Raw genomic sequence first — 20,863 nt, 5'->3', positions numbered from 1 at the left:
CCGGTCTGCCTGGAGGGACTCGATGGTAGAGAGATGGTAGAGAGTTTGGTGCCAATGATGTGCTGGGTGGTTTTCACTACCCTTGGCAGGGCCTTCAGGTCAGACACAGGGCAGTTGTCGTACCTCACTGTGATGCAGTTGGTCAGGATGCTCCCAATGGTGCAGCGGTAGAAGTTGGTCAGGATCCTGGGAGACAGTTGGGCTTTCTTCAATCTCCTCAGGAAGTATAAGCGCTGCTGGGCCTTTTTGAGGGAAGCAGAGTTGTGGGTCCAAGAGACGTCCTCAGAGATGTGGACACCCAGGAACGTGAAGCTGGGGACACGCTATTGAAGTTGTACAAGATAGACATACACTAGCGGTGAAGAAAACTGCTTCATATGATATTACATATGAATATCAACAGTAAGAAAACAGAGCTCATGGTTGTGGCACCCAAGGTGCTGCTCCAGAAGGTTGGGGACTTCTTCCTCGAGGTCGACGTCTGCTCCATCTCCCCATCCTCCGAAGTCCGTAACCTGGGCGTCATCCTGGACTCCACCCTCTCCTTCCAGTCACACATAAAATCGGTCACAAAATCCGCCTTTTTTCACCTCAGAAATATCGCCAGACTACAACCTTCCCTCATTGACTCCGTGGCCGAAACCCTCATCCACGCCTTCGTCACCTCCCGTCTGGACTATTGTAATGGAGTCCTGTTCAGGGTTCCCAGCAAAGCCCTGGACAGGCTCCAGTATGTTCAGGTACCCAGCAAAGCCCTGGACAGGCTCCAGTACGTGCAGAACTCAGCTGCCAGGGTCCTCACCCACACCAAGCCCTGGCAGCACATCACCCCCACCCTCATTCACCTCCACTGGCTTCCGGTCAAGTCCCACATCCCATTCAAAATTCTCCTCCTCACCTACAAATCCCTCCACGCCTGCGCCCCCCAGTACCTAACTGATCTCCTCCCCCAGCATACCCCTTCCCGGAACCTGCGGTCCGCAGACATGGGCCTGCTGTCCACCCCCGACACCAACCTACGGACCTTCGGGGGCGGAGCTTTCAGTGTGGAGCTCCCACCCTCTGGAACTCTCTCCCCATAGTGATCCGCAATGCCCCCCCACCCTGGACACTTTTAAATCAGCCCTCAAAACCTGTTTCTCTAAGGCCTTTGGCCTCTAGTCTAGTTTGTCACTGTTGTCTTTGTTTCTTTGCTTTGTTTTTCTGTCTGTCTGACTGTCTGTCTATGAAATCTGTTGGGTCCTTGGGTTTGAGATAGGATATAGAGAAATATAGCTGTGAACACTGTTACTGTTAAGTGTTGTGTTCAATAATTCACTATGGTACCAGGTGTACACTAAATGACACTGACAGATGCATAACTATAGAAGCATCTTAGCCAAATCTTTGAATTAGTTCAGTACACAGGTTACACATTTCAACAGTAGCTAAACAATTGGTAATTGACAGAACCATGATGTTAATGTTAGATCTTAGTGGGATTTCTTACAATATAATCTGTGTGTCAGTACAGGATCACACTGGTCTGCTGTTGTCTGTCATGTTAGAGAAGATGGCCTCTGCACCTGGCAGACTGGCTGCATTCAGCACCTTACCTGACTCCCAGGGGCAGCGACCTTATCTGACTCCCAGGGGCGTCGACCTCGGCTGTCTTGCGTGAGCTGAGGCGCCAGGGCTGGTTGAAGTTTGATAAACTAGACACATTTTGTGAATATATGTGGTTATATGGTTATATATATGGTTACTTTCTCGCCTGATAACATATTAAAACTGAATAAAATGACATGTTAACACGTAGACCCAAAGTTACAGCTTTTAGCCAATGGAGGTTTAAAAAACCCTGCTGCCGGGCGGTGCGAAATGCATTCTGGGAGGCAGGTCTGTTGTGTATAATGGAGAAGCGTTTCTTGAAATTTCGTTGTACCTTTTACAATGACAATAAAAATCATTAATTCATTCATTCATTCATTCATATATTCTGTTATGTTGCCCTAGCCAAAAATAGAGCTCCATAACTTGTTCCTTATGTAATTACATTTAATACAATTTCTTCAATATTACAAGAATTCCATGTAATCATGTAAATCATTTCCCGGATCTATATTTCTTATGACAATTCAACTAATTACATTTGATAAAAAAATTCTTTATTTTTTTCAAATGAAAACAATAACAATAACGTGTCAGAACTGTTCAATTTGTTTTTACATACGAACAGGAATATTACTGCAACAAGTTGACAAATATCAGTAACAGTAAACTAACCCTAACCCTTAACATATGTGATGCAGAAAATAAGTGAGAGGTTCATGAAAATACATAACGTAGTGCTGGAACAGGCCTTCAAAAGGTGGTCAAGCTCAACAGTAACTACTATAATTAACCAAGTAATTGATCCATTAAGAGTCATCAAGTAATTGTTTGTTCAAGCATTACCACAATAGACAGAACTCTGTGATGATTGACACCCCACGTCAATAAGTAATTAACATATTAGTATAATACACATCACTATCCATTGATATGGGGGTGTCAGTCAAAGAAGTCAGATCTAGAGCATCGAAGAGAGGAGCATTTTGGTGCATAACAAAAAGCAAGAATTGAATATGATTATCGCTAATCCCAAAACATGTTTACAGTATTGAGGAGGGTCCTGAGGGGTTAGGGCAGGGAGTTGTGGCAGAGAGGGCAGAAGCTGTGGTTGTTAATCTCCTGTTCCAGGGCGCAGTGCCGGCACACGCTGCACATCCAGAACTGGAACTCTGAGATGACCCGGCCCGTCACCACGCAGGTGACCTGCTTCCCCTCCGGCCTGCAGAGAACGACCAGATCAGACACAACCTCAACCTCACATCACAACCTCACATCACAACCTCACATCAGACACAACCTCACATCACAACCTCACATCACAACCTCACATCAGACACAACCTCACATCACAACCTCACATCAGACACAACCTCACATCACAACCTCACATCACAACCTCACATCACAACCTCACATCAGACACAACCTCACATCACAACCTCACATCACAACCTCACATCAGACACAACCTCACATCACAACCTCACATCACAACCTCACATCAGACACAACCTCACATCACAACCTCACATCACAACCTCACATCAGACACAACCTCACATCACAACCTCACATCACAACCTCACATCACAACCTCACATCACAACCTCACATCACAACCTCACATCACAACCTCACATCAGACACAACCTCACATCACAACCTCACATCAGACACAACCTCACATCACAACCTCACATCAGACACAACCTCACATCACATCACAACCTCACATCACATCACAACCTCACATCAGACACAACCTCACATCACAACCTCACATCACAACCTCACATCACATCACAACCTCACATCAGACACAACCTCACATCACAACCTCACATCACATCACAACCTCACATCACAACCTCACATCACAACCTCACATCAGACACAACCTCACATCACAACCTCACATCAGACACAACCTCACATCAGACACAACCTCACATCACATCACAACCTCACATCACAACCTCACATCAGACACAACCTCACATCACAACCTCACATCACAACCTCACATCAGACACAACCTCACATTACATCACAACCTCACATCACAACCTCACATCAGACACAACCTCACATCACAACCTCACATCACACAACCTCACATCACAACCTCAGATCACAACCTCACATCAGACACAACCTCACATCAGACACAACCTCACATCACAACCTCACATCAGACACAACCTCACATCACAACCTCACATCACAACCTCACATCACAACCTCACATCACAACCTCACATCACAACCTCACATCAGACACAACCTCACATCACAACCTCACATCAGACACAACCTCACATCAGACACAACCTCACATCACAACCTCACATCACAACCTCACATCACAACCTCACATCACATCACAACCTCACATCAGACACAACCTCACATCACAACCTCACATCACATCACAACCTCACATCAGACACAACCTCACATCACAACCTCACATCAGACACAACCTCACATCAGACACAACCTCACATCACATCACAACCTCACATCACAACCTCACATCAGACACAACCTCACATCACAACCTCACATCAGACACAACCTCACATCAGACACAACCTCACATCAGACACAACCTCACATCACAACCTCACATCACATCACAACCTCACATCAGACACAACCTCACATCACAACCTCACATCACAACCTCACATCACAACCTCACATCACAACCTCACATCACAACCTCACATCACAACCTCACATCACAACCTCACATCAGACACAACCTCACATCACATCACAACCTCACATCACAACCTCACATCACAACCTCACATCAGACACAACCTCACATCACAACCTCACATCACAACCTCACATCAGACACAACCTCACATCACAACCTCACATCACAACCTCACATCACAACCTCACATCACAACCTCACATCAGACACAACCTCACATCAGACACAACCTCACATCAGACACAACCTCACATCACAACCTCACATCACAACCTCACATCAGACACAACCTCACATCACAACCTCACATCACAACCTCACATCAGACACAACCTCACATCAGACACAACCTCACATCAGACACAACCTCACATCAGACACAACCTCACATCACAACCTCACATCACATCACAACCTCACATCACATCACACACAACCTCACATCACAACCTCACATCACAACCTCACATCAGACACAACCTCACATCACAACCTCACATCACAACCTCACATCAGACACAACCTCACATCACAACCTCAGATCAGACACAACCTCACATCACAACCTCACATCACATCACAACCTCACATCACATCACACATAATCTCACATCACAACCTCACATCACAACCTCACATCACATCACAACCTCACATCAGACACAACCTCACATCACAACCTCACATCAGACACAACCTCACATCACAACCTCACATCAGACACAACCTCACATCACAACCTCACATCAGACACAACCTCACATCAGACACAACCTCACATCACAACCTCACATCAGACACAACCTCACATCACAACCTCACATCAGACACAACCTCACATCAGACACAACCTCACATCACATCACAACCTCACATCACAACCTCACATCAGACACAACCTCACATCACAACCTCACATCAGACACAACCTCACATCACAACCTCACATCACAACCTCACATCAGACACAACCTCACATTACATCACAACCTCACATCACAACCTCACATCAGACACAACCTCACATCAGACACAACCTCACATCACAACCTCACATCAGACACAACCTCACATCAGACACAACCTCACATCACATCACAACCTCACATCACATCACAACCTCACATCACAACCTCACATCACAACCTCAGATCAGACACAACCTCACATCACAACCTCACATCACATCACAACCTCACATCAGACACAACCTCACATCACAACCTCACATCACATCACAACCTCACATCAGACACAACCTCACATCACAACCTCACATCACATCACAACCTCACATCAGACACAACCTCACATCACAACCTCACATCACAACCTCACATCACAACCTCACATCACATCACAACCTCACATCAGACACAACCTCACATCACAACCTCACATCACATCACAACCTCACATCACAACCTCACATCAGACACAACCTCACATCACAACCTCACATCAGACACAACCTCACATCACAACCTCACATCACAACCTCACATCAGACACAACCTCACATCACAACCTCACATCAGACACAACCTCACATCACAACCTCACATCAGACACAACCTCACATCAGACACAACCTCACATCACATCACAACCTCACATCACAACCTCACATCAGACACAACCTCACATCACAACCTCACATCAGACACAACCTCACATCACAACCTCACATCACAACCTCACATCAGACACAACCTCACATTACATCACAACCTCACATCACAACCTCACATCAGACACAACCTCACATCAGACACAACCTCACATCACAACCTCACATCAGACACAACCTCACATCAGACACAACCTCACATCACATCACAACCTCACATCACATCACAACCTCACATCACAACCTCACATCACAACCTCAGATCAGACACAACCTCACATCACAACCTCACATCACATCACAACCTCACATCAGACACAACCTCACATCACAACCTCACATCACATCACAACCTCACATCAGACACAACCTCACATCACAACCTCACATCACATCACAACCTCACATCACAACCTCACATCACAACCTCACATCACAACCTCACATCAGACACAACCTCACATCACAACCTCACATCACAACCTCACATCAGACACAACCTCACATCACAACCTCACATCACAACCTCACATCAGACACAACCTCACATTCACATACTAAACATGACTTGGGTTCTGGAGTGACATTAGCGCCATCAGTCGTCACCGACACAGAGAACCGAAGAAGCTTTCACTACTGGCCGCTGAAGACGACTCAGGGTGAAGATGAGATTTCACCTAACCATGAAAACAGGCTGAACCCTCCCACCTAACCATGAAAACAGGCTGAACCCTCCCATCAGAGTAGCTGCCGGTCCCCAGTCATGTTTGGATTCTACAGTTTACAAACGGACATCCATAGCATATGAAAAGCTGATGATGATGAACGTGGCCATAGAAGTATGAGTGGCCACGTATGTGGATCTAGGTATGTGGATCTAGGTATGTGTATCTAGGTATGTGGATCTATGGTATGTGGATCGAGCCATGCCATCAGTTTCACTTTCAACTCATCTCCAGTGTTGCCCTCCTCACCCCTGGGCGGTGCTGTCCAGCTGCAGCGTGAGGCTGTCCTTGGGGCTGTGCTTGGTGAAGATCTCCAGCGCCAGGTCCTCGTACAGCTGCCGCTGCTCGGGGCTCAGGGCCTCCAGGGCCTCCAGCTTGATGAAGGCCCATGAGCAGGTGCTGAAGGCCCGGTTGGCTGAGGAGCAGATGGCCAGCAGGGAGTAGATCTCCACGGCCGGGATGATGTCCTCATAGTCACGCAGGTGCAGAGCTGTTACACAGGGTTAGGGTTAGAGATGTTACACAGGGTTAGGGTTAGAGATGTTACACAGGGAGGTATAGAGATGTTACACAGGGAGGTATAGAGATGTTACACAGGGAGGTATAGAGATGTTACACAGGGAGGTATAGAGATGTTACTGGGTTACCAGACATGTCTAGTCGGGCATAGGAGGTCCTAACTTGTTCCTCAGTAGTCGGGCATAGGAGGTCCTAACTTGTTCCTCAGTAGGAACTGGCATCTTTGTTCATTGTTTGTTAAATACATGATAATAAAGGAACATTTTCATTGTCTTTGGTTCAATTACATCTCTTACACTCACCACCTTTATCTATAGACATTGTTTGAAACAAGATCAAATATTGATATGTCCATATTTCTTAAAAAAATAACTAAATATTTCATGGGCTGTCCTAGTTTAGTTGGACCTTCTCCAGCAGTTCCGTGACCGTGGAGAGCGGAGGTTCGTAGCCTCACAAAAATGTGGGCACTTTTTTTTTTTTTTGCCCTAAATCCAAAATGGAGGTTCCATATGTTGAACATTAGCTTTTCAATGTTTTTTATTTATCTTTAGCTTCTCAATGGTTTGGCCTACAATGTTATTCAATACATGGTTTCTGGCACTTTTTGGGACGAGGAATTCATAATTGATGTCGTTTTGATGATTTGACCTATTTTTTTATCTTCAAATCCAAGATGGCCGCCGATTTTCAGCTCCAAAAGGTACATTTTTCAATTGACTGGCTGGATCTCTTTATCACACATGTATCTGTTAATTGCCTATATTTGTAAAAACATAGTGACATGAATAAATGCAACTATTGATATGAGTGTTGAATAGTTTTGTTTACTTCCCAAAATATGTTATTTTGGGGGCTCCTGGTCAGTCATAATCATTGCTTAATTTTCATGCAAGGAAGCTGTAGCCCTAGATATGAAATAGTGTGCCTAGCAACCTAGCTGGGAAAATATTTGAACAAATTTGTCATTTTCATATTTTAAAAGACTTTTCTTTGTTATAGTAGTATATCTTTTTTGTAGTAGTCATGGTATATGTTTTTAAATGTAGTAGTCAAGGTATATATGTTCTGTTGTAGTAGTCAGGGTATATACACTAAAGTGGCTCACCAACACGGTGTAATCCTGTTAAAGGCCATGTCAGATGTGTACCTGTCTTCATGGCGTCCTCCATGCGGCCGTCGTACAGCTGCCTCTGGGCCAGCAGGAAGAAGTGGTAGGCCGCGGCCCCGCGCCAGGCGTTGTCCACCATGCGGTCGTCTGAGGAGGTGGTGTCTTCCTCCAGCAGGCCGGCCAGAGCACAGGTAGCCTGGAGGAACAGGCAGAGCACAGGTAGCCTGGAGGAACAGGCAGAGCACAGGTAGCCTGGAGGAACAGGCAGAGCACAGGTAGCCTGGAGGAACAGGCAGAGCACAGGTAGCCTGGAGGAACAGGCAGAGCACAGGTAGCCTGGAGGAACAGGCAGAGCACAGGTAGCCTGGAGGAACAGGCAGAGCACAGGTAGCCTGGAGGAACAGGCAGAGCACAGGTAGCCTGGAGGAACAGGCAGAGCACAGGTAGCCTGGAGGAACAGGCAGAGCACAGGTAGCCTGGAGGTACACGCTACTGCAGTCCTGTCTCTGTACACGCTACTGCTACTGTCTCTGTACATGCTACTGCTACTGTCTCTGTACATGCTACTGCAGTCCTGTCTCTGTACACGCTACTGCAGCTGCTGTCTCTGTACACGCTGAGAAAATAGGCGAGACTCTGAGTCTCTAACGAGCGAGGGGGAGGAGCCAGCGCGAGGCCTGTATGGCTGCTGGGCGCCTGAATGAAAGTCACACGCGCCGCTGAGGTCAGGCCAGAACGTAGTGAATCCTCTAAACATGATAGTATTTCTTCACTCCTTCATCAGGTGATGAGTTAGGGTTAGGGGGACGTCCCTCAGACTTCCTGCCCTGGGCCTTGGGTTAGGGTTAGGGTTAGGGGGACGTACCTCAGACTTCCTTCCCTGGGCCTTGCTCAGCTGGGAGCTCTTCACCTGGCCGTGGTAGCTCTCCACCAGCAGGGCCGCCAGCACATACAGCTTCTTCACCCTCAGAGGCCTGGTCCTCTTCCTGGCCTCCTCCTCGGCTATCTGGCAACACAGACGGGCTTTAATGCACACGGGTAGTCAACATTAATGCTCTATCACCACGCTCATGGTATATGTTGTGGAATACATTCTATATATGGGTTGTGAGAGAAAGCAGATAACAAAAGCACAACATCAAGTTATATTTCGATTGCAGTCTCGCTTTCACCAACTTGCTACATACGTAGATAAACTCTGCATACGTAGATAAACTCTGCACCAGAATATATCATATAATATAATATATATAATAATACAATATCTCCTATGTTGGGCCAAACAGAGGTGAATAACAGATCACCTCTGGAGATGAAAAATGGAAATTGTTTAAATTAAGTTATCTTAATGGTGAACGACTTGTGTTTCAAATATCCTTATGGACTCTCATACTATTTTGTTGTAGTCATCACGCATGTTACTGCACAGAGAAGCATTTTTAGTGGACATTGTTTTGGTGTTTTAGTGGTAATGTAAAAATGTATTTTTTCTCTCTCATGTCTCTACTTCATGGTATAGTGCACAAAACGTGTTTTGCAATGTTGATGTTTTGCAATGTTCACCTTCCCTCACCCATCAGTTAAAAGCGGCCTGGGTGAGAATCATCTAAAGTCCTTCACTGTTTACAGGCATGGGTTCTCCTTGGGTCAAATGAGTTGGATGGATGAACTAAGCTGGAAGTTATATTCTTCAAGAATCAATGGTTATACTTGATCATTTAAAAGTCCAAAAATGTATGTACCAATCTAACATGTCCACTTTAAAGATTACCATCTGTTTCTTTGCATGTTAACATGTTAACAAAGCACCTTAAACATGAGCTTGGCTGCCTCCAGGAAGTGGTGTGCCTTGCGGTACAGCTCCAGGGCCTCCAGGGGCTTGTTCTTCTCCAGCAGGTGGGAGGCGTACTTGGCCAGAAGGGATTTGATCTCTTTCATGTTGTGGGTTTTGGCCAGCTCGACAGCTTTGTTCCACTGTGAACAGGGGGAAGAAAAACGTAGTAAAAAGTAGCTTCACAACTATCAATGTTACACGACAGTAGACAACATTCATCCTGAGACACTTTCTCTGATGGGAGATAAGATGATCATCTCACTGTGTCACTGTGATGTTCAGATGGATGAAGACCAGACATGTGCTTCCACACACGCAGATCAACACCTGGCTTATTACTGTTGTTTTACTCAAGCTAGAGTTTTGCACACAGTCTATCAGAACTGTTTCTCCACGCCAATAGACCACATGACTGTTACAATAGACAACATGACTGCTACAATAGACAACATGACTGTTACAATAGACAACATGACTGTTACAATAGACAACATGACTGTTACAATACACAACATGACTGTTACAATAGACAACATGACTGCTACAATAGACAACATGACTGTTACAATAGACAACATGACTGTTACAATAGACAACATGACTGTTACAATAGACAACATTCATCCTGAGACACTTTCTCTGATGGGAGATAAGATGATAGACAACATGACTGCTACAATAGACCACATGACTGCTACAATAGACAACATGACTGTTACAATAGACAACATGACTGTTACAATAGACAACATGACTGCTACAATAGACAACATGACTGTTACAATAGACAACATGACTGTTACAATAGACAACATGACTGTTACAATAGACAACATGACTGTTACAATAGACAACATGACTGTTTCTCCTTTAATGTGGTTTGCATGGTGGAGCATAAGAGGTTACTGAAGCATAAAGGAGCTTCGCCCCAGGAAGAAGCAGCGATTGTGTCCACTTTTACTTACTTTTTTTTACTTTAGCAAATGACTGGTGTATAAACAGTATACTCCTATGTTATTTTATACCCTATCAAAGACATTCATGGTTGCATGATGTCATTATCCTGAGAAAGTGATTGGCACAGAGGGTGTAGGTGATTGATGTATGCTGACAACATTGGGTATTCAATGTTTTAGAGAGTATACCTTGCTGAATGTAGTAATGGGAGGAGGATAGATCTAGGAGAGATTCTCCAGGCCTGCTTCTGCATACTTGTAGAGGATACATGGTGGTGTGTGTGTGGCTGTCAGGGTCGCCTCTCCTGTGTTTATAGTCATGCCATTTAAATGTGGAATTTGCCCATTCCTGACCTCTGCTCCTAGTTTTACTGTCCGCCACTGTTTAGCCAAAGCACATTGGGGCCCCTGGAGTTACGTAATGTGAACGGGGTCCAGGAGATTTGTGGAACCCATCCTGAGAATGACTCCAACAGTGCTCTCTCTACCCCCACCCCCACGCTCCCACAGTCCCGTCTACCTGATGACCCCAGCCTCATCCCTGGACGTATCATTCTATATGCCGCTCTCATCTTTAAGCTACATAGCTCAATATTTAAATGTTTAAGCTTGAGTTAGGATTTTTTTTTTTTTTTTTTTTTTTTTTTTAATATTCACAGATATTACCACACTCAATCTCAAGTCACTGTGCTGTTCCCATTAAGTGCTTTTACATCGGAAAAATGCACCTGGTTCACATCAGAAAAGGGTAAGTGTTAGGGTGAACATTAAACACATTCACAAGTCAGTGCCAGACCACAAGCATTCAGGACACAAAGTGTCATTGAGACATGGGCGCAACGGTATCAATAGTGGCGACTGTTAGTTGGCCATGGAAATGAAGCTGAATAGATAATCTGTCCAAAGCACAGACGCATCACTCCAGGCTGTCTCTCACCTGGTTCAGATGAACGCAGGCGTCGACCGCAGTCTTGGGCTGGTTGCATTTCAGGTAGGCGTTCACGGTCTGCTCACACATGCCGACGGTGACGAACATCTGGCCGATGTCCTAGGAAACGCAAACAAAACCGAACGGCGGGAAAAGGCTGTGGAAAGGGCTCGACTATAAAAAGGGCTTGACTATAAAATGCTGGATAAAAAAAACTGATTAAAATCAGTGACAATTCAACTAAACCAGTAAATCTGTATTACAGAGATTCAGAGGTAGCTAGTCAGATCATGTTAGTCAGATCATGCTAGTAGATCAGATCATGTTAGTCAGATCATGTTAGTCAGATCATGTTAGTCAGGACTGAATATGCACTGGACCTTTGAAAAACTCTGCACTGCACTTTATATATATATATATATATATATATATATATATATAGCACTATTCAATGCATTGTCTGCCCTGTGTTGTCCTGTTTTGCATTTGTATTTGTATTTGTTTTTGTTCATGTATACATGTGAAAAAAGCATAAATGCACCTTCTGTAATGCCAAAACAAATTCCTATATGTGTCAAGCATAATGGCAATAAACGTTATCTGAATCTGAATCTGAAAGGTCATGTTAGTCAGATCATGTTAGTCAGATCATGCTAGTCAGGTCATGTTAGTCAGATCATGTTAGTAGATCAGATCATGTTAGTCAGGTCATGTTAGTCAGATCATGCTAGTCAGATCATGCTAGTCAGGTCATGTTAGTCAGGTCATGTTAGTCAGATCATGTTAGTCAGGTCATGTTAGTCAGATCATGCTAGTCAGATCATGTTAGTCAGATCATGTTAGTCAGATCATGTTAGTCAGATCATGCTAGTCAGATCATGTTAGTCAGATCATGTTAGTCAGGTCATGTTAGTCAGATCATGCTAGTCAGATCATGCTAGTCAGGTCATGTTAGTCAGGTCATGCTAGTCAAATCATGCTAGTCAGATCATGTTAGGTCATGTTAGTCAGATCATGTTAGTCAGATCATGTTAGTCAGATCATGTTAGTCAGATCATGTTAGTCAGGTCATGTTAGTCAGGTCATGTTAGTCAGATCATGCTAGTCAGATCATGTTAGTCAGGTCATGTTAGTCAGATCATGTTAGTCAGATCATGTTAGTCAGGTCATGTTAGTCAGGTCATGCTAGTCAGATCATGCTAGTCAGATCATGCTAGTCAGGTCATGTAGTCAGATCATGCTAGTCAGATCATGCTAGTCAGATCATGTTAGTCAGGTCATGTTAGTCAGGTCATGCTAGTCAGATCATGCTAGTCAGATCATGTTAGTCAGGTCATGTTAGTCAGATCATGCTAGTCAGATCATGTTAGTCAGATCATGTTAGTCAGATCATGTTAGGTCATGTTAGTCAGATCATGTTAGTCAGGTCATGTTAGTCAGATCATGTTAGTCAGATCATGTTAGTCAGATCATGTTAGTCAGATCATGTTAGTAGATCATGTTAGTCAGGTCATGTTAGGTCATGTTAGTCAGATCATGTTAGTCAGGTCATGTTAGTCAGATCATGTTAGTCAGATCATGTTAGTCAGATCATGCTAGTCAGGTCATGTTAGTCAGGTCATGCTAGTCAGGTCATGTTAGTAGATCATGTTAGTCAGATCATGTTAGTCAGATCATGCTAGTCAGGTCATGTTAGTCAGATCATGCTAGTCAGATCATGTTAGTCAGGTCATGTTAGTCAGATCATGTTAGTCAGATCATGTTAGTCAGGTCATGCTAGTCAGATCATGCTAGTCAGGTCATGTTAGTCAGATCATGCTAGTCAGATCATGTTAGTCAGGTCATGTTAGTCAGGTCATGTTAGTCAGATCATGTTAGTCAGGTCATGCTAGTCAGATCATGTTAGTCAGATCATGTTAGTCAGATCATGCTAGTCAGATCATGTTAGTCAGATCACGTTAGTCAGATCATGTTAGTCAGGTCATGCTAGTCAGATCATGTTAGTCAGGTCATGCTAGTCAGATTATGTTAGTCAGATCATGCTAGTCAGGTCATGTTAGTCAGGTCATGCTAGCAGCCTTACCGGTAGCAGCTTGTGGTTCTCTGGGAGGGAGTTAGCGAGCTTCTCCAGCCCATCATAGTCCTCCAGCATGTAGTAGCACTCTGCCAGCCTCTCCTGGTTGTGCCCTTGTAGGTAGTACTGGACCGCATTTACCCTGGAGAAATTAACAATTAGAACCTCAGCATATGTAGAGTGGAGATGGAATTGACCCCCAAATCCCCATCTGATAATGATGTGATCTGATAATGATGTGATCTGATAATGATGTGGTCTGATAATGATGTGATCTGATAATGATGTGGTCTGATAATGATGTGATCTGATAATGATGTGATCTGATAATGATGTGATCTGATAATGATGTGATCTGATAATGATGTGGTAATGATGTGGTCTGATAATGATGTGATCTGGTAATGATGTGATCTGGTAATGATGTGATCTGGTAATGATGTGATCTGGTAATGATGTGATCTGGTAATGATGTGATCTGGTAATGATGTGATCTGATAATGATGTGATCTGATAATGATGTGACCGAGAGAGGGTTATGACCCAGAGAGGGTTAGGGTTAGGACCCAGAGAGGGTTAGGGCCCAGAGAGGGTTAGGACCCAGAGAGGGTTAGGGTTAGGGCCCAGAGAGGGTTAGGGCCCAGAGAGGGTTAGGACCCAGAGAGGGTTAGGACCCAGAGAGGGTTAGGACCCAGAGAGGGTTAGGGTTAGGACCCAGAGAGGGTTAGGACCCAGAGAGGGTTAGGACCCAGAGAGGGTTAGGGTTAGGACCCAGAGAGGGTTAGGACCCAGAGAGGGTTAGGGTTAGGGCCCGTACCACTTCTGCCTGTCTGCAAAGTAGTCCCCTATGGCGTTGTAGGCCTGCTCCAGCACAGCGTCGTCACAGTCCCCTGAGCCGCTCTTCAGCAGCTGCAGCACTCTGAACCAGTCTCCCAGCTGCACCCGCAGGCTGATGGCTAGGTCCCTGAGGGACACGCATAGGGTTAGGGTTAGGGTCACCCGCAGGCTGATGGCCAGGTCCCTGAGGAACAAGGGTTAGGGTTAGGGTTAGGGTTAGGGTCACCCGCAGGCTGATGGCCAGGTCCCTGAGGAACAAGGGTTAGGGTTAGGGTCACCCGCAGGCTGATGGCCAGGTCCCTGAGGAACAAGCATCACAATAATAATAATACATTATCAGGCTGATGGCCAGGTCCCTGAGGAACAAGCATCACAATAATAATACTTAATAATAATTAATATATATATATATATAATATATATATATTAATGCCCATGGTTTTGGAAAGTTCAACAAGCACATATGGGTGTGATGTTCAGGTGTCCCAATACTTTTGTCCATATAGTGTACTTAAGTACGGCCGATCAACAATGTTGGGCTAGAGTAGAGACACCATCGTATCTCATCAAATATGATTTCCAACTGAATTTGAAATCTGAGTTCCATTTGTACTACGACAATTCTATATTTAAAAAATGTGTTAATGAGTATTGTGGGTGGTATTGTTTGAATAATGTTAATAGTTATCATGGAATGTTACAACAAACTACCAGGATCTGAGACCCTATCTACCCTATACATACTGTATGTATTGTATTTACTATCTATCTATCCCACATATAAATATGTATTGTATCTATCTCAGGTGTAGTGTGTTACCTGGGTCCATGTCAGGTGTAGTGTCTTACCTGTGGTCCATGTCAGGTGTAGTGTGTTACCTGTGGTCCATGTCAGGTGTAGTGTCTTACCTGTGGTCCATGTCAGGTGTAGTGTCTTACCTGTGGTCCATGTCAGGTGTAGTGTGTTACCTGGGTCCATGTCAGGTGTAGTGTCTTACCTGTGGTCCATGTCAGGTGTAGTGTGTTACCTGTGGTCCATGTCAGGTGTAGTGTCTTACCTGCGGTCCATGTCAGGTGTAGTGTCTTACCTGTGGTCCATGTCAGGTGTAGTGTGTTACCTGTGGTCCATGTCAGGTGTAGTGTGTTACCTGTGGTCCATGTCAGGTGTAGTGTCTTACCTGCGGTCCATGTCAGGTGTAGTGTCTTACCTGTGGTCCATGTCAGGTGTAGTGTGTTACCTGTGGTCCATGTCAGGTGTAGTGTCTTACCTGCGGTCCATGTCAGGTGTAGTGTCTTACCTGTGGTTCATGTCAGGTGTAGTGTGTTACCTGTGGTCCATGTCAGGTGTAGTGTGTTACCTGTGGTCCATGTCAGGTGTAGTGTGTTACCTGCGGTCCATGTCAGGTGTAGTGTGTTACCTGGGTCCATGTCAGGTGTAGTGTGTTACCTGTGGTCCATGTCAGGTGTAGTGTGTTACCTGTGGTCCATGTCAGGTGTAGTGTGTTACCTGGGTCCATGTCAGGTGTAGTGTGTTACCTGCGGTCCATGTCAGGTGTAGTGTGTTACCTGCGGTCCATGTCAGGTGTAGTGTCTTACCTGTGGTCCATGTCAGGTGTAGTGTGTTACCTGCGGTCCATGTCAGGTGTAGTGTCTTACCTGCGGTCCATGTCAGGTGTAGTGTCTTACCTGTGGTCCATGTCAGGTGTAGTGTCTTACCTGTGGTCCATGTCAGGTGTAGTGTCTTACCTGTGGTCCATGTCAGGTGTAGTGTGTTACCTGGGTTCATGTCAGGTGTAGTGTGTTACCTGTGGTCCATGTCAGGTGTAGTGTCTTACCTGCGGTCCATGTCAGGTGTAGTGTGTTACCTGTGGTCCATGTCAGGTGTAGTGTGTTACCTGTGGTCCATGTCAGGTGTAGTGTCTTACCTGCGGTCCATGTCAGGTGTAGTGTGTTACCTGTGGTCCATGTCAGGTGTAGTGTCTTACCTGCGGTCCATGTCAGGTGTAGTGTGTTACCTGTGGTCCATGTCAGGTGTAGTGTCTTACCTGCGGTCCATGTCCAGGTACATCCTCTCCGCCTCCTCAAAGCGGCTGAAGTAGGCCGACACCTCAGCTTGTTTCATCGCCTCGTTCTGCAGGTTTCCCAGGCGCTTCACAAACTCGATGCCCTGGTAGTCCTTACAGCGGACGAAGGCCTGCTCTGCCATCTTCAGATCCAGCTGCTGGAGCGCCGCCTCGGCCAGCAGACGCCTGGCCAGCACACAGCAGACAGCAGACAGCAGACAGCACACAGTAGACAGCAGACAGCACACAGCAGACAGCAGACAGCAGGTGGAGGGAAAGCAAACAGAGGTTTGGAGGAGAGCTTAAAGGAGGATTCTCCCCCCCAAAAATGTACGTGAAATGTGTTTTTTATACATTTAGTAATGATAGAGTAACTGTTTTTGATCATCAATGACAGATTAATGACTATAATAGTAATAATAATAATAATAATAATAACTTATGCACTTTTCTTGAAAATTGTTTCAAAGCGTTTTACATTAAAAAAGAACAACAACTTAGACATAAGAGTAGGGTAGTGGTGGTCTAGTGGATAGTGAGTTGGACTTGTGATCAGAAGGTTGTGAGTTCAAATCCTGCCTGAAACCACACCACTACTAGTGTGCCCTTGAGTAAGGCTCTCAGCCCTCAGTTACTCCAGGGGGAATGTCCCTGTAATTCGTAATTGTAAATCGCTTTGGATTAAAAGCGTCTGCTAAATGGCAAAATTAATTAATTATTATTAAAAAAAATATAATAAGACATGACACAGCTGAGCTGTGAATGAGGTCATGACTTTGTCATTGATCCAGAACATTCCGTATGCACATTATTTAGGAACTCGGCACTCTGACACTGTCAACGTTGTCTTTTAGTGAATTACAGCTAATTAGTGTGCAGAACATGGGACTAGAGTATGGTACTAGAGCATGGTACTAGAGCATGGTACTAGAGCATGGTACTAGAGCATGGTACTAGAGCATGGTACTAGAGCATGGTACTAGAGCATGGTACTAGAGTATGGTACTAGAGCATGGTACTAGAGTATGGTACTAGAGTATGGTACTAGAGTATGGTACTAGAGTATGGTACTAGAGCATGGTACTAGAGCATGGTACTAGAGCATGGTACTAGACTAAGGGACTAGAGCATGGTACTAGACTAAGGGACTAGAGTATGGTACTAGAGTATGGTACTAGAGTATGGTACTAGAGTATGGTACTAGAGCATGGTACTAGAGTATGGTACTAGAGTATGGTACTAGAGCATGGTACTAGAGCATGGTACTAGAGTATGGTACTAGAGCATGGTACTAGAGCATGGTACTAGAGCATGGTACTAGACTAAGGGACTAGAGTATGGTACTAGAGTATGGTACTAGAGTATGGTACTAGAGTATGGTACTAGAGCATGGTACTAGAGCATGGTACTAGAGTATGGTACTAGAGCATGGTACTAGAGCATGGTACTAGAGTATGGTACTAGAGCATGGTACTAGACTAAGGGACTAGAGCATGGTACTAGAGCATGGTACTAGAGCATGGTACTAGACTAAGGGACTAGAGCATGGTACTAGAGCATGGTACTAGAGCATGGTACTAGAGTATGGTACTAGACTAAGGGACTAGAGCATGGTACTAGAGCATGGTACTAGAGCATGGTACTAGAGCATGGTACTAGAGCATGGTACTAGACTAAGGGACTAGAGCATGGTACTAGAGCATGGTACTAGAGTATGGTACTAGACTAAGGGACTAGAGTATGGTACTAGAGCATGGTACTAGACTAAGGGACTAGAGCATGGTACTAGAGCATGGTACTAGAGTATGGTACTAGACTAAGGGACTAGAGTATGGTACTAGAGCATGGTACTAGAGCATGGTACTAGAGTATGGTACTAGAGCATGGTACTATAGTATGGTACTAGAGTATGGTACTAGAGCATTGGACTAGAGTATGGTACTAGAGTATGGTACTAGAGCATGGTACTAGAGCATGGTACTAGAGCATGGTACTAGAGCATGGTACTAGAGCATGGTACTAGAGCATGGTACTAGAGCATGGTACTAGAGTATGGTACTAGAGCATGGTACTAGAGCATGGTACTAGAGCATGGTACTAGAGCATGGTACTAGAGCATGGTACTAGAGCATGGTACTAGAGCATGGTACTAGAGCATGGGACTAGAGTATGGTACTAGAGTATGGTACTAGAGCATGGTACTAGAGTATGGTACTAGAGCATGGTACTAGAGTATGGTACGAGAGCATGGGACTGGCATCACTGAGGTGTTGTGTTGTAACCATACACACCGTGCCCTTAGTAAGTAATGGGACAGTGAAGGGAAGTTAACATTGACAGGTTGATGATGTAACAGCTGACAGCAGCAGCTCACTGTTGACTTGAATAAATGTGAGCTAGTTTGGGTGATGTCACCCAGCAGCACCTTGTTAAACACTGAAGTCACTTACCCCCAAACAGGGACTAGGGATGTTCAGGGCCAAACAGTGCGTCAGTGATTTATTAAAAATACCTCCAAACAAACACCAAGTGACCAGTCCAGCTGCGGGCCTGGCAGAGCCTCGCCAGAGAACCTGTTCTGAATGGTGAAATCAACATGGACAAACATCTCCTGTCCTTGAGAAGGCTTCACTGCTCCATTACTTCTGCAGGGCACAGTAGGTATACAACATCTCTGACCTCACTGGACTGTAGTCGCTTTGACAAAGGTGTCGCTTTGACTCATTGTAATAATGAGTTTATAGTTTAGTCTCGTGTTCATTTTAGATGTTGACTACTTTAATAACGGGTCTGTCGGAGCGTCTGCTTTCGCCATAACGTCACCGGAGAGTCCTTATTACTAAATCTGGAACATGAATGAATGGCTTATTTGCATTAAAAAAACAGACGCTTCAAAATGAGTGTGATGTCAGGGCTCTCTCAGACTCGCCTCCCTGTCCCTCCCTCACAGGATCTGCACATAGGATGGACAAATACCTCTTTCTTTTTTACAGGATCCCAAATTCCAAGCAATGCTGTGAGAATTGACAGGAAGGCTGAAGTCCTTTTCCAACCAGCATCAATCAGGTGAACGCTACCAAAACACTCTCATCCATTTCTGCCACTTTGTCACACCAGCCTGAGGATTCTCCCACATGACTGGATGACGAGCCTCTAGAAACATCAACGCTTTAATGACCTCCACCGTCTCTTTCATTGTTCTTCAACACGGCTACATATGAATATGACTGAAATATTAAGATGGGATCTCTGTGTTGTCAGATTCCACACACACGTCACATTCTTAGCTGCTTGTGTAAACAGGGCTGCCAGACAGGCCTTCGGCCTTTAGGTTAGGCTGTGTGACAGGACATACCAGGACCAGATCCATCACCTCGGGACCTCTGTGTTTCTTTGAGAAGAACATCATCAAAGAGATGATAAACGTGTAACAGCCGTGACTACTCTCTCTCTCAGGTCATCTGGGGTCAGACCAATATATCTGAGTCCAACCGTCACTTTTGTGTGGCACGTTTCCTGGGTGGGTTGATGCTTGTTGAGCGTGACGGCTTCTATAGAGGCTGACAGCCTCAGGCCAGACTAGACTCAATTCAATACAGTGGCCCGTTTCATTTGTGTAAATGGTAAATGGACTGCACTTATATAGCGCCTTTATCCAAAGCGCTTTACAACGGCCTCTCATTCACCCATTCACACACACATTCACACACCAATGGCGGCAAGCTGCCATTGGGAGCAATTTGGGGTTCAGTTGTCTTGCCCAAGGACCCTTCGACATGTGGCCAGCCGGGACTCGAACCGCCGAACTGCCAACCTTGTGATCATTAGACGGCGGCTCTACCTCCTGACCCACAGCCGCCCGCCC

General features: G+C 45.1%; 1 protein-coding gene across 1 annotated transcript in view; it reads right to left on the bottom strand.

Moving 5' to 3' along the window:
* Positions 1-2,661: 2,661 nt before the first annotated feature.
* wdr35 (WD repeat domain 35) overlaps positions 2,662-20,863 on the bottom strand; it is a gene marked incomplete at both ends in the record, with an annotated part of 42,474 nt that continues 24,272 nt past the window's right edge. Inside the window, 9 exons of the mRNA XM_080537725.1 lie at positions 2,662-2,812; positions 6,926-7,166; positions 8,346-8,502; positions 9,172-9,312; positions 10,116-10,280; positions 12,034-12,144; positions 14,108-14,240; positions 14,916-15,062; positions 16,981-17,184. Of these exons, the coding sequence (XP_080393851.1) occupies positions 2,662-2,812; positions 6,926-7,166; positions 8,346-8,502; positions 9,172-9,312; positions 10,116-10,280; positions 12,034-12,144; positions 14,108-14,240; positions 14,916-15,062; positions 16,981-17,184 (1,450 nt within the window). The remainder of the gene's footprint in view (positions 2,813-6,925; positions 7,167-8,345; positions 8,503-9,171; positions 9,313-10,115; positions 10,281-12,033; positions 12,145-14,107; positions 14,241-14,915; positions 15,063-16,980; positions 17,185-20,863) is intronic.

This window comes from Nansenia antarctica (assembly GCF_963989245.1).
Source record: "Nansenia antarctica genome assembly, chromosome: 8".
Taxonomy (NCBI): Eukaryota; Metazoa; Chordata; class Actinopteri; order Argentiniformes; family Microstomatidae; genus Nansenia; species Nansenia antarctica.
This window is presented reverse-complemented; position numbering and strand designations above follow the sequence as displayed.